This window comes from Nerophis lumbriciformis, linkage group LG22 (genome assembly GCF_033978685.3).
Source record: "Nerophis lumbriciformis linkage group LG22, RoL_Nlum_v2.1, whole genome shotgun sequence".
Classification (NCBI taxonomy): domain Eukaryota; kingdom Metazoa; phylum Chordata; class Actinopteri; order Syngnathiformes; family Syngnathidae; genus Nerophis; species Nerophis lumbriciformis.
In genome coordinates, this window is record NC_084569.2 from 28,063,451 (window position 1) to 28,082,973 (window position 19,523).

Consider the following 19,523-nt stretch of genomic DNA (forward strand, 5'->3'; position numbering starts at 1 on the left):
TTTGGGTTTTGGTTTTTGGATTAGATCGCAATTTTCGCCAGTCCTGATGTGTGTGTCCAATTTGGTGAGTTTTGAAGCATGTTAAGGGGGCCAAATTACAGCTCAAAGAGGCGGCGGTATAATAATAAAACGTTAGAAATTCAATAGGGTCCTCTGTCCCAAAGAGACTCGGTCCCTAATAAGTTTCCTTAAAAATGAAAGCTACATGCTTGATCTGTTGGCTTTGCACGAGCCCTTACATTAGGTTGTTGTCATGTATATACAGCTCTGTGTCGCCCCCCGAGAGGACAGTGGTGCATCGGTCCATCATGCCGGGAGGTTGTCGTTTTAATGAACATTGGATGGAAAATGACAAATACAAACAAATCCACGAGTAGCCTGCTGCAAAGTATGCAAAAAGGAAATCCAACATGGTTCCATGTATTTTTTGCTCCATTATTTTGGTTGTCTACTTAACTTGTCTGACTACCTCAGTTAAAGCAAACACGTTACATTTTGTCGTTTTGGTTAATTGCATTAAAATAGTTGCATTATTGGACTTGTTTGTACTGTGAAGGTCATGCAATGTATAATTTGTAACCTTTTTCACAACTTAGAGCTGAGTTAATATGAATGATTTAGTAGTTTTTACACAACATGGTTGTATGAATTTCTTGCTCTATTATTGTCATTGTCTACTTAACTTGTCTAGCTACCTCAGTTAAAGCAAACAAGTTACGTTTTGTCGTTTTGGTTAATTGCATTAAAATGGTTACATTATTCAATCAATCAATCAATCAAAGTTGACTTATATAGCCCTAAATCACGAGTGTCTCAAAGGGCTGCACAAGCCACAACGGCATATTGGACTTGTTTGTACTGTGAAGGTCATGTAATGTATAATTTGTAACCTTTTTCACAACTTAGAGCTGAGTTAATATTAGGGATGTCCGATAATATCGGACTGCCGATATTATCGGCCGATAAATGCTTTAAAATGTAATATCGAAAATTATCGGTATCGATTTCAAAATTATCGGTATCGGTTTCAAAAAGTCAAATTTATGACTTTTTAAAACGCCGCTGTGTACACGGACGTAGGGAGAGGTACAGAGCGCCAGTTAACCTTGAAGGTACTACCTTTGCGTGCCGGCCCAGTCACATAATATCTACGGCTTTTGACACAGACACAAGTGAATGCAAAGCATACTTGGTCAACAGCCATGCAGGTCACGCTGAGGGTGGTCGTATAAACAACTTTAACACTGTTACAAATATGCGCCACACTGTGAACCCACACCAAACAAGAATGACAAACACATTTCGGGAGAACATCCGCACCGTAACACAACAGAACAAATACCCAGAATCCCTTGCAGCACTAACTCTTCCGGGACGCTGCAATATACACCCCCCGCTACCCCCTACCAAACCCCGCCCCCCCAACCCAGCCCACCTCAACCTCCTAATGCTCTCTCAGGACCTAAATTCCAAGCTGCTGTTTTGAGGCATGTTAAAAAAAAATAATGCACTTTGTGACTTCAATAATAAATATGGCAGTGCCATGTTGGCACTTTTTTTCATAACTTGAGTTGATTTATTTTGGAAAACCTTGTTATATTGTTTAATGCATTCAGCGGGGCATCACAACAAAATTAGGCATAATAATATGTTAATTCCACGACTGTATATATCGGTATCGGTAATTAAGAGTTGGACAATATCGGAATATCAGATATCGGCAAAAAAGCCATTATCGGACATCTCTAGTTAATGCGAATGATTTTGTAGTTTTTACACAACATAGTTGTATGCATTTCTTGCTCTATTATATTCAATATGTACTTAACTTGTCTGGCTACCTCAGTGAAAGCAAAACAAGTTAACTTTTGTCTTTTTGTTAATTTGTTATCATAGCCACAGTTATACGGCTAGATGTGCTTAAATGAAAGGTGACTGAGGTGTTGTGGAACAAACTAAATATTTTCCTTTTAATTTAGTATCCTTATATTCACGTGGAACAGTTTTGTTAATAAATGACTGAAATTGACATTTTGAGGGTGCGTGTATTTATATCACATTATGCACTTTACGAGCACAAATACGCTGTGGATCAATCCGCGCTGTTCGATGTCATTGAGTGCTGTAAGTAAGAAAAATAACAAGAAATGTGGAAAAACAACACAAATGGAGACACGTTTGCAAACACCAATGACATTGAATAGTCTACAGAAACACTGCTGCTTCAATGTTAGGCTTAGGTTTTTAGCAGATGTTTCCCTATTTTTCCTACAGACAGCATTTGGTGACCTCAAACAACAAGGCTATGGATTGATTCACACTGGTTTTCGCCTTTTGAAGGGTACTGGAAAAACTGGAAAATTGATCTTGAAAGTCCTTAAAAAGTGCTTGAATTTGGCCATGGAAAAGGTGTACGAACCCTGCACACTTTTTCTGCCACATTAGACATTAGATTAGACATTAGACAAACTTTAATGATCCACAGGGGAAATTGTTCCACACAGTAGCTCAGTTACAAAGGATGAAAAGTGTAAGGATGGAAAGAACAATGCAGGTATAAAATAGACTAAACATTTACCGTAGTAGCAACATAAAATATAACATATATTAGATATGCCGATAAATGCTTTAAAATGTAATATCGGAAATTATCGGTATCGGTTTCAACCTCCCGATTTTCCCGGGAGACTCCCAAATTTCCACCCGGACAACAATATTGGGGGCGTGCCCTAAAGGCACTGCCTTGAGCGTCCTCTGAAACCTGTCCTGTCGTCACGTCCGCTTTTCCTCATACAAACAGCGTGCCGACCCAGTCACATTATTTATGTGGCTTTTAAACACACATAAGCAAATGCAAGGCATACTTGATCAACAGCCATACAGGTCACACTGAGGGTGGCCGTATAAACAACTTTAACACTGTTCCAAATATGTGCCACACTGTGAACCCACACCAAACAAGAATGACAAACACATTTCGGGGGAATATCCGCACCGTATCACAACATAAACACAACAGAACAAATACCCAGAACCCCTTGCAGCACTAACTCTTCCGGGACGCTACAATATACACCCCCCGCTACCCCCCCGACCCCCATCTCCCGAATTCGGAGGTCTCAAGGTTGGCAAGTATGCTCTAGTAAACTCTGGACTGAAGCTGTGTGCCTTCCATTGTTTTTGTAGCTGAGGCATGTTTAAAAAAAAAAAAAAAAAAAAAAATACTGTATTTTTCGGACAATAAGTCGCAGTTTTTTTCAAAGTTTGGCGGGGCTCCAGTGCGATTTATATATGTTTTTTCCTTCTTTATTATGCATTTTCGGCAGGTGCGACTTATACTCCGGTGCGACTTATACTCCGAAAAATACGGTAATGCACTTTATGAAAGTCAAAGTATAGTATTTTCCATAGTTGTAATGGGTATTAGGATTATCTCAGGGAGAGCATGTCCCAAATTCCAAGCTGCTGTTTTGAGGCATGTTAAAAAAAAGAATGCACTTTGTGACTTCAATAATAAATATGGCAGTGCCATGTTGGCATTTTTTTTCCCATAACTTGAGTTGATTTATTTTGGAAAACCTTGTTACATTGTTTAATGCAGCCAGCGGGGCATCACAACAAAATTAGGCATAATAATGTGTTAATTCCACGATTGTATATATCGGTATCGGTAATTAAGAGTTGGACAATATCAGAATATCGGATATCGGCAAAAAAGCCATTATCGGACATCTCTAACATATATGTAATATTTACATAATATATGTATGTATGTGCACATGTGTCAGTAATGACAATATCAAACAGACAGAAGAAGTCTGGAGTTAAAGTCATAGAGAGGTTTCTTGAGCGCAACAATTACGACTAAAGTGGTGAAGCTGTGTTTTCATTTGCACTTAATCTTTATTGACGGTTTAAGAAACGTATATATTATTTATATTTATTACTATTTTTACCGTATTTTCCGGACCATAGAATTATAAGGCGCACTGCCGATGAATGGTCTATTTTTTTTAATCTTTTTTCATATGTTAGGTGCACCGGATTATAGGGCGCATTAAAGGAGTCATATTATTCTTTTTTTCTAAATGTAAAACACTTCCTTGTGGTCTACATCAGTGTTTTTTAACCACTGTGCCGCGGCACAATAGTGTGCCGTGAGATACAGTCTGGTGTGCCGTGGGAGATTATCTAATTTCACCTATTTGGGTTAAAAATATTTTTTGCAAACCAGTAATAATAATCTGCAAATGTGCCGTTGTTGTTGAGTGTCGGTGCTGTCTAGAGCTCGGCAGAGTAACCATGTAATGCTCTTCCTTATCATTAGGTGGCAGCAGGTAGCTAATTGCTTTGTAGATGTCGGGAATATGGTTTGTTGTGATCACAGCATGCAGACGACAGCGTGCAGGTAAAAAGGTATGTAACACTTAAACCAAAAATAAACAAAATCAATCAATCAATCAATCAATGTTTATTTATATAGCCCTAAATCACAAGTGTCTCAAAGGGCTGCACAAGCCACGACGACATCCTCGGTACAAAGCCCACATAAGGGCAAGGAAAAACTCACCCCAGTGGGACGTCGATGTGAATGACTATGAGAAACCTTGGAGAGGACCGCATATGTGGGTAACCCCCCCCCCCCCCTTTAGGGGAGACCGAATGCAATGGATGTCGAGTGGGTCTGACATAATATTGTGAGAGTCCAGTCCATAGTGGATCCAACATAATAGTAAGAGTCCAGTCCATAGTGGGGCCAGCAGGACACCATCCCGAGCGGAGACGGGTCAGCAGCGCAGAGATGTTCCCAGCCGATGCACAGGCGAGCGGTCCACCCCGGGTCCCGACTCTGGACAGCCAGCACTTCATCCATGGCCACCGGACCTGTGCCCCCCCCCTCCACAAGGAAAAGGGGAGCAGAGGAGAAAAGAAAAGAAACGGCAGATCAACTGGTCTAAAAGGGGGGTCTATTTAAAGGCTAGAGTATACAAATGAGTTTTAAGATGGGACTTAAATGCTTCTACTGAGGTAGCATCTCTAACTGTTACCGGGAGGGCATTCCACAGTACTGGAGCCCGAATAGAAAGCGCTCTATAGCCCGCAGACTTTTTTTGGGCTCTGGGAATCACTAATAAGCCGGAGTTCTTTGAACGCAGATTTCTTGCCGGGACATATGGTACAATACAATCGACAAGATAGGATGGAGCTAGACCGTGTAGTATTTTATACGTAAGTAGTAAAACCTTAAAGTCACATCTTAAGTGCACAGGAAGCCAGTGCAGGTGAGCCAGTATAGGCGTAATATGATCAAACTTTCTTGTTCTTGTCAAAAGTGTAGCAGCCGCATTTTGTACCAATTGTAATCTTTTAATGCTAGACATAGGGAGACCCGAAAATAATACGTGACTGAGTGCTGCTGAGAAAAGGCGTTGAAGCTTAGGGAAGGCTATGCAGAACGAAACTAAAACTGAACTGGTTGCAAAGTAAACAAAAGCGGAATGCTGGACAACAGCAAAGACTTACTGTGGAGCAGACGGCGTCCACAAAGTACATCCGAACATGACATGACAATCAACAATGTCCCCGCAAAGAAGGATAGCGACAACTTAAATAGTCTTGATTGCTAAAACAAAACAGGTGCGGGGAATAGCGCTCAGAGAGGACATGAAACGTCTTCAGGAAAATGCCAACAAAACAGGAAAAAACACCAAAATAGGAGCGCTGGACAAGAACTAAAACACTACACACAGGAAGACACCAAAAAAGTCAAAATAAGTCACGGCGTGATGTGACATGTCGTGACAGTACACCTACTTTGAGACAAGAGCTATAGTGATACATGTTTGTTATGGTTTGAATTCTTATCCCAGTGTTTTTCAACCTTTTTTGAGCCAAGGCACATTTTTTGCGTTGAAAAAATCCGGAGGCACACCACCAGCAGAAATCATTAAAAATCTAAACTCAATTGACAGTAAAAAGTCGTCGTAATTGTTGGATATGACTTTAAAGCATAACCAAACATGCATCAATATAGCTCTTGTCTCAAAGTAGGTGTACTGTCACCACCTGTCACATCACGCCCTGACTTATTTGGAGTTTTTTACTGTTTTCCTGTGTGTAATGTTTTAGTTCTTGTCTTGCGCTCCTATTTTGGTGTCTTTTTCTCTTTTTTTGGTATTTTCCTGCAGCAGTTTAATGTTTTCTTTTGAGCGATATTTCCCGCATCTGCTTTGTTTTAGCAATTTTTATCCTTCTTTGTGGAGACATTGTCGATTGTCGTGTCATGTTCGGATGTACATTGTGGACGCCGTCTTTGCTCCACAGTAAGTCTTTGCTGTCGTCCAGCATTCTGTTTTTGTTTACTTTTGTAGCCAGTTCAGTTTTAGTTTTGTTCTGCATAGCCTTCCCTAAGTTTCAATGCCTTTTCTTAGGGGCACTCACCTTTTGTTTATTTTTTTGGTTTAAGCATTAGACACCCTTTTACCTGCACACTGCCTCCCGCTGTTTCCAACATCTACAAAGTAATTAGCTACCTGCTGCCACCTACTAATATGGAAGAGTATTACACGGTTACTCTGCCGAGCTCTCGACAGCACCGACACTCAACAACGGCACTTTATTAGCAGACTATAATTACTGGTTTGCAAAAAATATTTTTTACCCCTAATAGGTGAAATTAGATAATCTCCCACTAGTGTGCCGCGGCACAGTGGTTGAAAAACACTGTCTTATCCAACACTTGCGAGCTCGACTTTTTACTGTCAATATCAGCTGCGGAGTTTCATTTTTCTAATGTTTTCTGCTTTTGGTGTGCCACCACATTTTTTCAATGAAAAAAATGTGCCTTGGCTCAAAAAAGGTTGAAAAACACTAGTCTACATAACATGTCATGGTGGTTCTGTGGTCAAAACGTTGCATAGATTATTAAGTTATGTACCAATGATTGTCACACACACACTAGGTGTGGCGAAATTATTCTCCACATTTGACCCATCACCCTTGATCACCCCCTGGGAAGTGAGGGGAGCAGTGAGCAGCAGCGTTGGCCGCGCCCGGGAATCATTTTTGGTGATTCAACCCCCAATTCCAACCATTGATGCTGAGTGCCAAGCAGGGAGGTAATGGGTCCCATTTTTATAGTCTTTGGATTTGAACTCACAACCTACCGATCTAAGGGCGGACACTAACCACGAGGCCACTTAGTAGGTTATGTTTTACAGATCATCTTCAAGTCGCTTTCTGACAGTCGCTTCAGGATGCGCCGTTTTGTGGGCGGTCTTATTTACGTGGCTCACCTTCGACAGCGTCTTCTCCCCGTCATCTTTGCTGTAGCGGTGTAGCGTGCAAGGACGGGAGTGGAAGAAGTGTCAAAAGATGGAGCTAACTGTTTTAATGACATTCAGACTTTACTTCAATCCATAACGGAGCAGCATCTCCTCATCCGTGGCTCACTAGTGCAACAACAACGCCGGAAATGTGTCCCGTGAAAAACCGTCTGACCGGAACTCTCTAATAACTAAAGTTCCTTGGGTGAATAATGTAAACTCACTACACCGGTATGTTTTAGTGCTTTCATGGCGAGTTTACTGACAGATATAAGTCAGAACTTTACACTACTTTATATTAGAAATGGCAACAGCGGAGGATGAATGTCCCATAACAAGAAGATAGAGAAAAAGAAGAAGCTTATCGACTACAAAGGCAGACCCGCGCAATTTTTCAGGATTCATGCAGATCCCAAATACAGATCAGCAGGCACCAGAAGGTAAGAAAAGTTGCTTTTGCATATTATTGCGAAACAAAACGCCAGATAATGTCTTACCTTATACACACACCTAGTGTTGTAACGATACCAATATTTTGGTACCGGTATTAAAATTATTTTGATACTTTTTGCTACTTTTCTAAATAAAGGGCACCACAAAAAATTGCATTATTGGCTTTATTTCAACAAAAAATCTTAGGGTACATTAAACATATGTATCTTATTGCAGTTAAGTCCTTAAATAAAATAGTGAACATACTAGACAACTTGTCTTTTAGTAGTAAGTAAACAAACAAAGGCTCCTAATTATTCTAATTAGCCTAATTATTTATCAACAACTCCCAGAAATGCTTCGCTGGGCCCGAGCTCACCTAAGATGGATTGATGCAAAGTGGAAAAGTGTTCTGTGGTCTGACGAGTCCACATTACAAATTATTTTTGGAAACTGTGGAAGTAGTGTCCTCCGGAACAAAGAGGAAAAGAACCATCCGGACTGTTCTAGGCGCAAAGTTGAAAAGCCAGCATCTGTGATGGTATGGGGGTGTATTAGTGCCCAAGGCATGGGTAACTTACACATCTGTGAAGGCACCATTAATGCTGAAAGGTACATACAAGTTTTGGAGTAACATTTGTTGCCATCCAAACAACGTTATCATGGACGCCCCTGCTTATTTCAGCAAGACAATGCCAAGCCACGTGTTACAACAGCATGGCTTCATAGTAAAATAGTGCAGGTACTAGACTGGCCTGCCTGTAGTCCAGACCTGTCTCCCATTGAAAATGTGTGGCGCATTATGAAGCCTAAAATACCACAACGGAGACCCCCGGACTGCTGAACAACTTAAGCTGTACATCAAGCAAGAATGGGAAAGAATTTCACTTCAAAAATTGGTCTCCTCAGTTCCCAAACGTTTACTGAGTGTTGTTAAAAGGAAAGACCATGTAACACAGTGGTCAAAATGCCCCCGTGCCAACTTTTTTATAATGTGTTGCTGCCATTCAATTCTGATTATTTAAACATCTTGTCTTTGCAGTCTATTCAATTAATATAAGTTGAAAAGGATTTGCAAATCATTGTATTATGTTTTTATTTACCATTTACACAACGTGCCAACTTCACTGGTTTTGGGTTTTGTAATAAAATTAATTAATTAAAATATTAAAAAAAAATGCTAGCAACACCTAAAACACAGTAATTAAAGTGGCTACAGCTCTGCATTAAATATAAAGCATAATCGGTCCATAATACACTGTCACCACTAAATATATGTTGTTTTTTCTTATTCTTGCTGCTAGTCCTCATGTTCTTCCAATGTGAGCGACATCCTGACGCCTGCCAAAGGCTCACCGGGCCTGGATGCAGACCAGGACCCAAAGCAGACCGAGGGCAGTGCAGAGTCGGAGGGGAGTGCACAGAGAAGATTCCGCTCCTCAGCCTTTCCTTCCTCGCTCAGCTGGGACTCGGACTCTGAGAAAGAGACCGTAGATGGTAACACACGCCTTTGCACATCTCCAACTTGTCGTTGATTAGTTAGCATAGTGGTCTTCATATTGTATGAACATGTCTGCTTGTGTGTATCCTAAGACAATGTGGATTTTAACTGTTGGCCTGTGAAGTGATTTCTGTGGTTTGTGTGTGCTGTTGTTATATGTCAGAGGAGGAGCTGCAGCATTTTTCTAACCCTCACGGTCTGGCTGTTCACAGCCCAGGATCTCCTTCCTCCGGACCCAGGTGAGGAAGGCGGTACTGTGGTGTTCTGAAGCATAAACTAACGCCTCCCCATACTCTGATCATGCCATGCATGATAGGGTTGTGGAAGTTGACGCTTTAACTCGTGCCATTAATCACACAACCTTGTCCCGTTATTATGTAGAAAATGCCGATTGACTGCACAATTTCTTTTGACCGAACATGCTCCTTTACCTGAACCGGAGACGGAAACTCCGCTCACTGGCAAGTTTCACTTCAAAATAAACCCGAACGGGACTTTAGGTAAAACTGTTACCAAGTTTTGACCGAATGAATGACATGCATTCAAGTAAAACATTTAAACAAATGTGAAACATTTCCATTTGTGTGAAAGGTCTTTTTTAAAGTTAATTTAAATTAAGTCATTTACTGCGGCTATACCGTTATATTGGCCACACCCACTAAATTCGAGAGAAATATTTTTTTTCCACATATTAGCCGCATTGGACTATCAGCCACAGATATATACGTTGTGAAATTAATGATTTACACAGAAACATTTATTTACATACCTTAATTGTTTCCAAATGGTGTTTGTAACATGGCAGTAAAACGGCTGATCAAACAAAACAGAAGTCATCGTCTACCTGCGGAAGCTAGCTCTCCAGTCAGCTCAACCAAGGGTGTCCAAACTACGGCCCGCCAGCCTCTTCAATTTCGTCCTGAGTTTAACAAAGAATCGCACCGCGGAGTGCTTTCAAATGAATCTTAAAATAATCTCCGAATGTTACATATTTGTTGCCATCTTGTGGACAATGTGAGTGAATCCAAACAATGACCCTTAAAAGTACTTTGAAATAATAGCACAGCATTCACTTATATGACACAATCCAAACAACCTTCCCTAGTCATGTCCAAAAAAAAAACTTTCAAACACCATAAAACATTTTCAAATTAAATCCATTAGAATGCATGATGGGAAAATTGTAAAACACTTTCCACACTTATCCATGTTTGGCACATTTTAGCTGCTTGATATTTCTGATTTATTACAAAACTTTAAGGAGGTCATCACGGAAGTAAACAACGTAAGAGTCAAACTTTCACATACTCTTAATATCCAATTATATTATTTTTATTTATTTATATATTTTTATATATATATATATGTGTATGTGTGTGTATATATATATATATATATATATATATATATATATATATATATATATATATATATATAAATATATATATATATACTGTGTATATATATATATATTTACTGTATATATATATATATATATATATATATATATATATATATATATATATACTGTATATATATATATATATATATATATATATATATATATATATATATACCTTAAAGAATCGTTCATACACTAAATCGAATCGTATTAAATCGTTCATACACTAAATCGAAACGCATCAAATTGTTCTGTTCGACAAATGAATAGTTTTTTAATTGCATTGTAACCCATGTATGGGGAGGCAAATCGAATCGTCCATCACAAATACATTTACATCCCGACTAAATCGACACCTAAATTTTCTACACTGTACACCAGGGCTATTCAACTACATAATTAAAGTATAACGTAAAAGTATAACGTCCACTGTGTATTTGACACAAATAAAATAGAAGGTTTAGTGTTAATACATTCACACAATAAACTACAGATGTTTGCGCGAATAGAAATTAAACAACATCCACAGGCAAACATTGCACACAATTAAACCGACACGGCTCTGCCTAAGGTGTAGCGTTACCACCCTCTACTGGTCAAATTCAGGGCTGCATGTATTAAAAAGAGCTTTGATCGCCAGAGAGTTACTCGGCCAAAAACAATACGACCACAAATACAAAAGACAAAGTCAGCAATTTCAAAACATTCATACTCTGTTGTCCAGTTGCTGTTAAACTTCGGAATTTCGCGAATTATAAAACATTTTCAGGGTCGATAGTGCCAATTTGATATGACCCGCCAGTCGAATAGGCCTGCTGTACACAGAACACATGAGTGTTCACATGATTGTGAATAATGAAATAGAACTTTATTGTCTTTGCACTTTTAATAGTAAAAAAAAAAAAATGTCAGTACAACCCGTCCAAGAACAGTACCGTATTTTTCGGAGTATAAGTCGCACCGGAGTATAAGTCGCACCTGACGAAAATGCATAATAAAGAAGGAAAAAAACATATATAAGTCGCACTGGAGCCCGGCCAAACTATGAAAAAAACTGCGACCTATAGTCCGAAAAATACGGTAGATAGATAGATAGATAGATAGTATTTTATTGATTCCTCAGGAAAATTAAAATTCCAGCAGCAGTGTACAGAGTTGAGATCGAATTTAAAAAGTAAATAATGGGGGTATAAATGGAAACAAAATAGAAAAATATTACAATAAGAATAAAAATAAAAAGCAATAATGAGAATAAAAATATAACAGTAAAATAAGAATACAACAAGAGAAACTAGACAGTAGTAACCATGTTATGAAAAAGTATTACACTGTTATTGTTTTGCATCCCCTTAGAGTGAAACAGGAAAACAAAATGTAAACGTCTCACTCTAATTGTCCAATCCTGGTCTTCAAATTGATAAAAACTTCGCCTCGCAGAGCAGACAGCTTTTCCCAGATGTTACCCAGTTTGCAATTTAGTCCAGAAACCACAAAAGTCCCAGTGCCCACAGCTCTGCCCATCCTTCAATCATTTGTGACAGCTGCCAGCATCTTTCGAATTTGTCAGTACGCCAGCAACGAATGTTCCGCCAGGACAGGCACGTTTCCCGAACCCGAGATATTGTCAATTTCGTTGGGAGTCAAGGTGATCAATTTCATTGTTTAGATCTTGGAAAGCAGTGCAAAAAGAGGCTCCAAGAAAGTTAAAACGAGACAAGACAACGAGGCAAACGCAGTAGAGACAAGGGTGATGGGAGGAAAGTGTCCGCCTTCGTCAAGAGCCAGACAGAATTTTTCTTTTTTTATTACATTAAATTCATTAAATACAATAGGTTAATAAATACACAAACTAAATGAGATGGTATTAAAAACTCCTTACTTTTGTTGTTGTGGTTATCTTAGGGAGGGAGGGACAGGCTTATTGATTGAAGTAACAATAATGAGACCACTATGCTGCTTAGGTATCACGCTTGTTTTATTGTAGAAAATCCTTTTTCCTTCATGAGGATTCGGGCCTTTGAGGAGCTCATTATGGTACTACGTAGTCTTCCTCATACATATTCTTCCACAAAACTTTACATAACGAGGGAACTTTGTGTAACCATAAATCATTGTAACCACGAAAGTTCGTAACCATGAAAAGTTGTCACGCAAGTACCACCTTTATGTACAACATTATTGTACCACAAATTCTTCTCGTACGTATTTGTCAACCAAGTACAAAACTTTGTGTAACGAGGGCACTTTGTACAAACATTAATCATTGGAACCATGACACATCGTCCCGCAAGGACCACCTTTATGTATAGCATTACGTTACCACATATTGTTCTGTATACATATTTTTCTACGAACCACAAATCTTTGTGTAATGAGGGAACGTCGGGTAACCATAAATCATTGTAACCACAAAAAGTCACAACCATTAAAGGTGGTCCTTGCGTGACGACGTTTAATGGTTACGACTTTTCGTGGTTACAACGATTTATGGTTACACAACGTTCCCTCGTTACATAAACTATTGTGGTATTCTTCCTTATACATATTCCTCTACAAACCACAGAACTTTGTGTATCGAGGGAAGAACGTGTAACCAATAATCATCGTAACAAAGAAACGTCGTAACCATGAAACATCATTACGCAAGGACCACCTTTATGTATAGCATTACAGTACCGCATTTTCTTCCTCATACATATTCTTCTACAAACCACGAAACTTTGTGTAACGAGGGAAGAACGTGTAACCATAAATTATCGTAACAAGGAAACGTCGTAACCATGAAACATTATTGCGCAAGGACCACCATTATGTATAGCATTACGGTACCGCATTTTCTTCCTCATACATATTCTTCTACAAACCACGAAACTTTGTCTAACAAGGGAACTTTTGGTTACCATAAATCATTGTAACCATAAAACGTTGTAACAATGAAACATCGTCACGCAAGAACCACATGTATAAATAGCATTATGGTGGTAGTCTTCCTCATACATATTCTTCCACCAACCACAAAACTTTGCGTAACGGGGGAACTTTGTGAAACCATAAATCATTGTAACCACGAAACATCGTAACCATGAAACATCGCCACACAAACACCACCTGTATGTATAGCATTAAAGTACCACGTATTGTTCTGTATACATATTCTTCTACGAACCACAAAACTTTGTGTAACGAGAGAACGTCGGGTAACCATAAATCATTGTAACCAGAAAAAGTCACAACCATTAGAGGTGGTCCTTGTGTGACGACGTTTCATGGTTATGACATTTTGTGGTTACAATGATTTATAATTACACAACGTTCCCTCGTTACATAAACTATTGCGGTATTCTTCCTTATACATATTCCTCTACAAACCACAGAACTTTGTGTAACGAGATAATGTCGGGTAACCATTAATCGTTGTAACCACAAAACGTCGTAACAATGAAACATCGTCATGCAAGGACCACCTGTATAAATAGCATTACGATAATACGTAGTCTTCCTCATACATATTCTTCCATCAACCACAGAACTTTGCATAACGGGGGAAGTTTGTGAAACCATAAAGCATTGTAACTACGAAACATCGTAACCACGAAACATCACCACACAAACACCACCTATATGTATAGCATTAAAGTACCACGTATTGTTCTGTATACATATTCTTCTACGAACCACAAAACTTTGTGTAACGAGAGAACGTCGGGTAACCATAAATCATTGTAACCAGAAAAAGTCACAACCATTAAAGGTGGTCCTTGTGTGACGACGTTTCATGGTTATGACATTTTGTGGTTACAATGATTTATAATTACACAACGTTCCCTCGTTACATAAACTATTGCGGTATTCTTCCTTATACATATTCCTCTACAAACCACATAACTTTGTGTAACGAGATAATGTCGGGTAACCATTAATCGTTGTAACCACAAAACGTCGTAACAATGAAACATCGTCATGCAAGGACCACCTGTATAAATAGCATTACGATAATACGTAGTCTTCCTCATACATATTCTTCCATCAACCACAGAACTTTGCATAACGGGGGAAGTTTGTGAAACCATAAAGCATTGTAACTACGAAACATCGTAACCACGAAACATCACCACACAAACACCACCTATATGTATAGCATTAAAGTACCATGTATTGTGCTGTATACATATTCTTCTACGAACCACACAACTTTGTGTATCGAGTGAACGTCGGGTAACCATAAATCATTGTAACCATAAAAAGTCACAACCATTAAAGGTTGTCCTTGCGTGACGATGTTTCATGGTTACGACTTTTCGTTTTTATGACTTTTCGTGGTTACAATGATTTATGGTTACCCGATGTTCCCTCGTTACATAAACTTTTGTGGTATTCTTCCTTCTACATATTCCTCTACAAACCACAGAACTTTGTGTAACGAGGGAACTTTGTGTAATCATAAATCATTGTAACCACAAAACGTCGTAGCAATGAAACATCGTCATGCAAGGACCACCTGTGTGTATAGCATTACGATACCACGTATTCTTCTGTATACATATTCTTCTACGAACCACAAAACTTTGTGTAACGTCCGGTAACCATAAATCATTGTAACCACAAAACGTTGTAACAATGAAACATCGTATAAATAGCATTACAGTACTACGTAGTCTTCCTCATACATATTCTTCCACCAACCACAAAACTTTGCGTAACGGGGGAACTTTGTGAAACCATAAATTATTGTAACCACGAAACATTGTAACCATGAAACATGGCCACACAAACACCACCTGTATGTATAGCATTAAAGTACCATGTATTGTGCTGTATACAGTACATATTCTTCTACGAACCACAAAACGTTGTGTATCGAGTGAACGTCGGGTAACCATAAATCATTGTAACCAGAAAAATTCACAACCTTTAAAGGTGGTCCTTGCGTGACGACGTTTCATGGTTATGACTTTTCATGGTTACAATGATTTATGGTTACACGACATTCCCTCTTTACATAAACTATTGTGGTATTCTTCCTTATACATATTCCTCTACAAACCACAGAACTTTGTGTAACGAGGAAACTTTGTGTAATCATAAATCATTGTAACCACAAAACGTCGTAACAATGAAACATTGTCATGCAAGGACCACCTGTGTGTGTATAGCATTACGGTACCACGTATTCTTCTGTTTACATATTCTTCTACTAACCACAAAACTTTGTGTAACGTCCGGTAACCATAAATCTTTGTAACCACAAAACGTTGTAACAATGAAATATCGTATAAATAGCATTACGGTACTACGTAGTCTTCCTCACACATATTCTTCCACCAACCACAAAACTTTGCGTAACAGGGGAACTTTGTGAAACCATAAATCATTGTTACCACGAAACATTGTAACCATGAAACATGGCCACACAAACACCACCTGTATGTATAGCATTAAAGTACCACGTATTGTTCTGTATACATATTCTTCTACGAACCACAAAAACTTGTGTAACGAGGGAACGTCGGGTAACCATAAATCATTGTAACCATAAAAAGTCACAACCATTAAAAGTGGTCCTTGCGTGACAATGTTTCATGGTTACGACTTTTCATGGTTACGACTTTTCCTGGTTACAATGATTTATGGTTACCCAACGTTTCATGGTTACGACTTTTCGTGGTTGCAATGATTTATGGTTACCCGATGTTCCCTCGTTTCATAAACTTTTGTGGTATTCTTCCTTATACATATTCCTCTACAAACCACATAACTTTGTGTAACGAGGGAACTTTGTATAGACCTTAATCATTGTAACCACGAAATGTAGTAACCATGAAACATCGTCACGCAAAGACCACCTTTATGTATAGCATTACGATACCACGTATTCTTCCTTATACATATTCTTCTATGAACCACAAAACTTTGTGTAACAAGGGAATTTCGGGTAACCATAAATCATTGCAACCATCCAACATCGTCACGCAAGAACTGCCTGTATAAATAGCATTATGATACGACGTAGTCTTCCTCATACATATTCTTCCAACAACCACAAAACTTTGCGTAACGGGGAACTTTGTGAAACCATAAATCTTTGTAACCACAAAACATCCTAACCATGAAACATCGCCACACAAACACCACCTGTATGTATAGCATTAAAGTACCATGTATTGTGCTGTATACATATTCTTCTACGAACCACAGAACTTTATGTAACGAGGAAACGTCGGGTAACCATAAATCCTTGTAACCACAAAAAGTCACAACCATTAAAGGTGGTCCTTGCGTGAAGACATTTCATGGTTATGACTTTTCATGGTTACAATGATTTATGGTTACACGACGTTCCCTCTTTACATAAACTATTGTGGTATTCTTCCTTCTACATATTCCTCTACAAACCACAGAACTTTGTGTAACGAGGGAACTTTGTGTAATCATAAATCATTGTAACCACAAAACGTCGTAACAATGAAACATTGTCATGCAAGGACCACCTGTATGTATAGCATTACGGTACCACGTATTCTTCTGTATACATATTCTTCTACGAACCACAAAACTTTGTGTAACGTCCGGTAACCATAAATCATTGTAACCACAAAACGTCGTAACAATGAAATATCGTATAAATAGCATTACGGTACTACGTAGTCTTCCTCACACATATTCTTCCACTAACAACAAAACTTTGCGTAACGGGGAAACTTTGTGAAACCATAAATCATTGTTACCACGAAACATTGTAACCATGAAACATGGCCACACAAACACCACCTGTATGTATAGCATTAAAGTACCACGTATTGTTCCGTATACATATTCTTCTACGAACCACAAAACCTTGTGTAACGAGGGAACGTCGGGTAACCATAAATCATTTTAACCATAAAAAGTCACAACCATTAAAAGTGGTCCTTGCTGACGATGTTTCATGGTTACGACTTTTCGTGGTTACGACTTTTCCTGGTTACAATGATTTATGGTTACCCGATGTTCCCTCGTTACATAAACTTTTGTGGTATTCTTCCTTATACATATTCCTCTACAAACCACAGAACTTTGTGTAACGAAGGAACTTTGTATAGACCTTAATCATTGTAACCACGAAATGTCGTAACCATGAAACATCGTCACGCAAGGAACACCTTTATGTATAGCATTTCGGTACCACGTATTCTTCCTTATACATATTCTTCTACGAACCACAAAACTTTGTGTAACGAGGGAACGTCGGGTAACCATAAATCATTGTAACCATCCAACATCGTCACGCAAGAACCGCCTGTATAAATAGCATTATGATACTACGTAGTCTTCCTCATACATATTCTTCCAACAACCACAAAACTTTGCGTAACGGGGGAACTTTGTGAAACCATAAATCATTGTAACCACAAAAAGTCACAACCATTAAAAGTTGGTCCTTGCGTGATGATGTTTCATGGTTACGACTTTTCGTGGTTACAATGATTTATGATTACCCAACGTTTCATGGTTACGACTTTTCGTGGTTGCAATGATTTATGGTTACCCGATGTTCCCTCGTTACATAAACTATGTGGTATTCTTATACATATTCCTCTACAAACCACAGAACTTTGTGTAACAAGGGAACTTTGTATAGATCTTAATCATTGTAACCACGAAATGTTGTAACCATGAAACATCGTCACGCAAGGACCACCTTTATGTATAGCATTACGGTACCACATATTCTTCCTTATACATATTCTTCTACGAACCACAAAACTTTGTGTAACGGGGGAACGTCGGGTAACCATAAATCATTGTAACCATCCAACATCGTCACGCTAGAACCGCCTTTATAAATAGCATTGTGATACTACGTAATCTTCCTCATACATATTCTTCCAACAACCACAAAACTTTGCGTAACGGGGGAACTTTGTGAAACCATAAATCATTGTAACTACGAAACATCCGAACCATGAAACATCGCCACACAAACACCACCTGTATGTATAGCATTAAAGTACCACGTATTGTTCTGTATACATATTCTTCTACGAACCACAAAACTTTGTGTAACGAGGAAACGTCGGGTAACCATAAAACATTGTAACCACAAAAAAGTCACAACCATTAAAGGTGGTCCTTGCGTGACAACGTTTCATGGTTACGACTTTTCGTGGTTACAATGATTTATGATTACCCAATGTTCCCTTGTTACATAAACTATTGTGGTATTCTTCCTTATACATATTCCTCTACAAACCACAGAACTTTGTGTAACGAGGGAACTTTGTGTAACCATAAATCATTGTAACCACAAAACGTTGTAACCATGAAACATCGTCACGCAAGAACCAACTGCGTATTCCTCCTGATACATGTTCTTACACTAACCACAAAACTTTGTGTAACGAGAGAACGTTGTGTAACCATAAATCATTGTAACCACGAAAAATCGTAACCATGAAAAGTTGTTACGCAAGTACCACCTTTGTGCGTAGCATTATTGTACCACAAATTATTCCTCGTACATATTCTTCCACCAACTACAAAACTTTGTGTAACGAGGGACCTTTGTATAGACCTTAATCATTGTAACCACGAAATGTCGTATCCATGAAACATCGTCACGCAAGGACCACCTTTATGTATAGCATTACGGTACCACATATTCTTCCTTATACATATTCTTCTACGAACCACAAAACTTTGTGTAACGAGGGCATGTTGGGTAACCATAAATCACTGTAACCATCCAACATCGTCACGCAAGAACCCCCTGTATAAATAGCATTATGATACTACGTAGTCTTCCTCATACATATTCTTCCAACAACCCCAAAACTTTGCGTAACGGGGAACTTTGTGAAACCATAAATCATTGTAACCACGAAAC

At 38.7% G+C, this 19,523-nt stretch overlaps 1 protein-coding gene across 3 annotated transcripts in view; it reads left to right on the forward strand.

Moving 5' to 3' along the window:
* wizb (WIZ zinc finger b) overlaps positions 1-19,523 on the forward strand; it is a 143,170-nt gene that overhangs the window by 2,793 nt on the left and 120,854 nt on the right. For all 3 annotated transcript variants that reach the window (XM_061973503.2, XM_061973504.2, XM_072915706.1), the window contains exons 3-4: positions 9,062-9,254; positions 9,422-9,497. In XM_061973503.2, the coding sequence (XP_061829487.1) occupies positions 9,062-9,254; positions 9,422-9,497 (269 nt within the window). The remainder of the gene's footprint in view (positions 1-9,061; positions 9,255-9,421; positions 9,498-19,523) is intronic.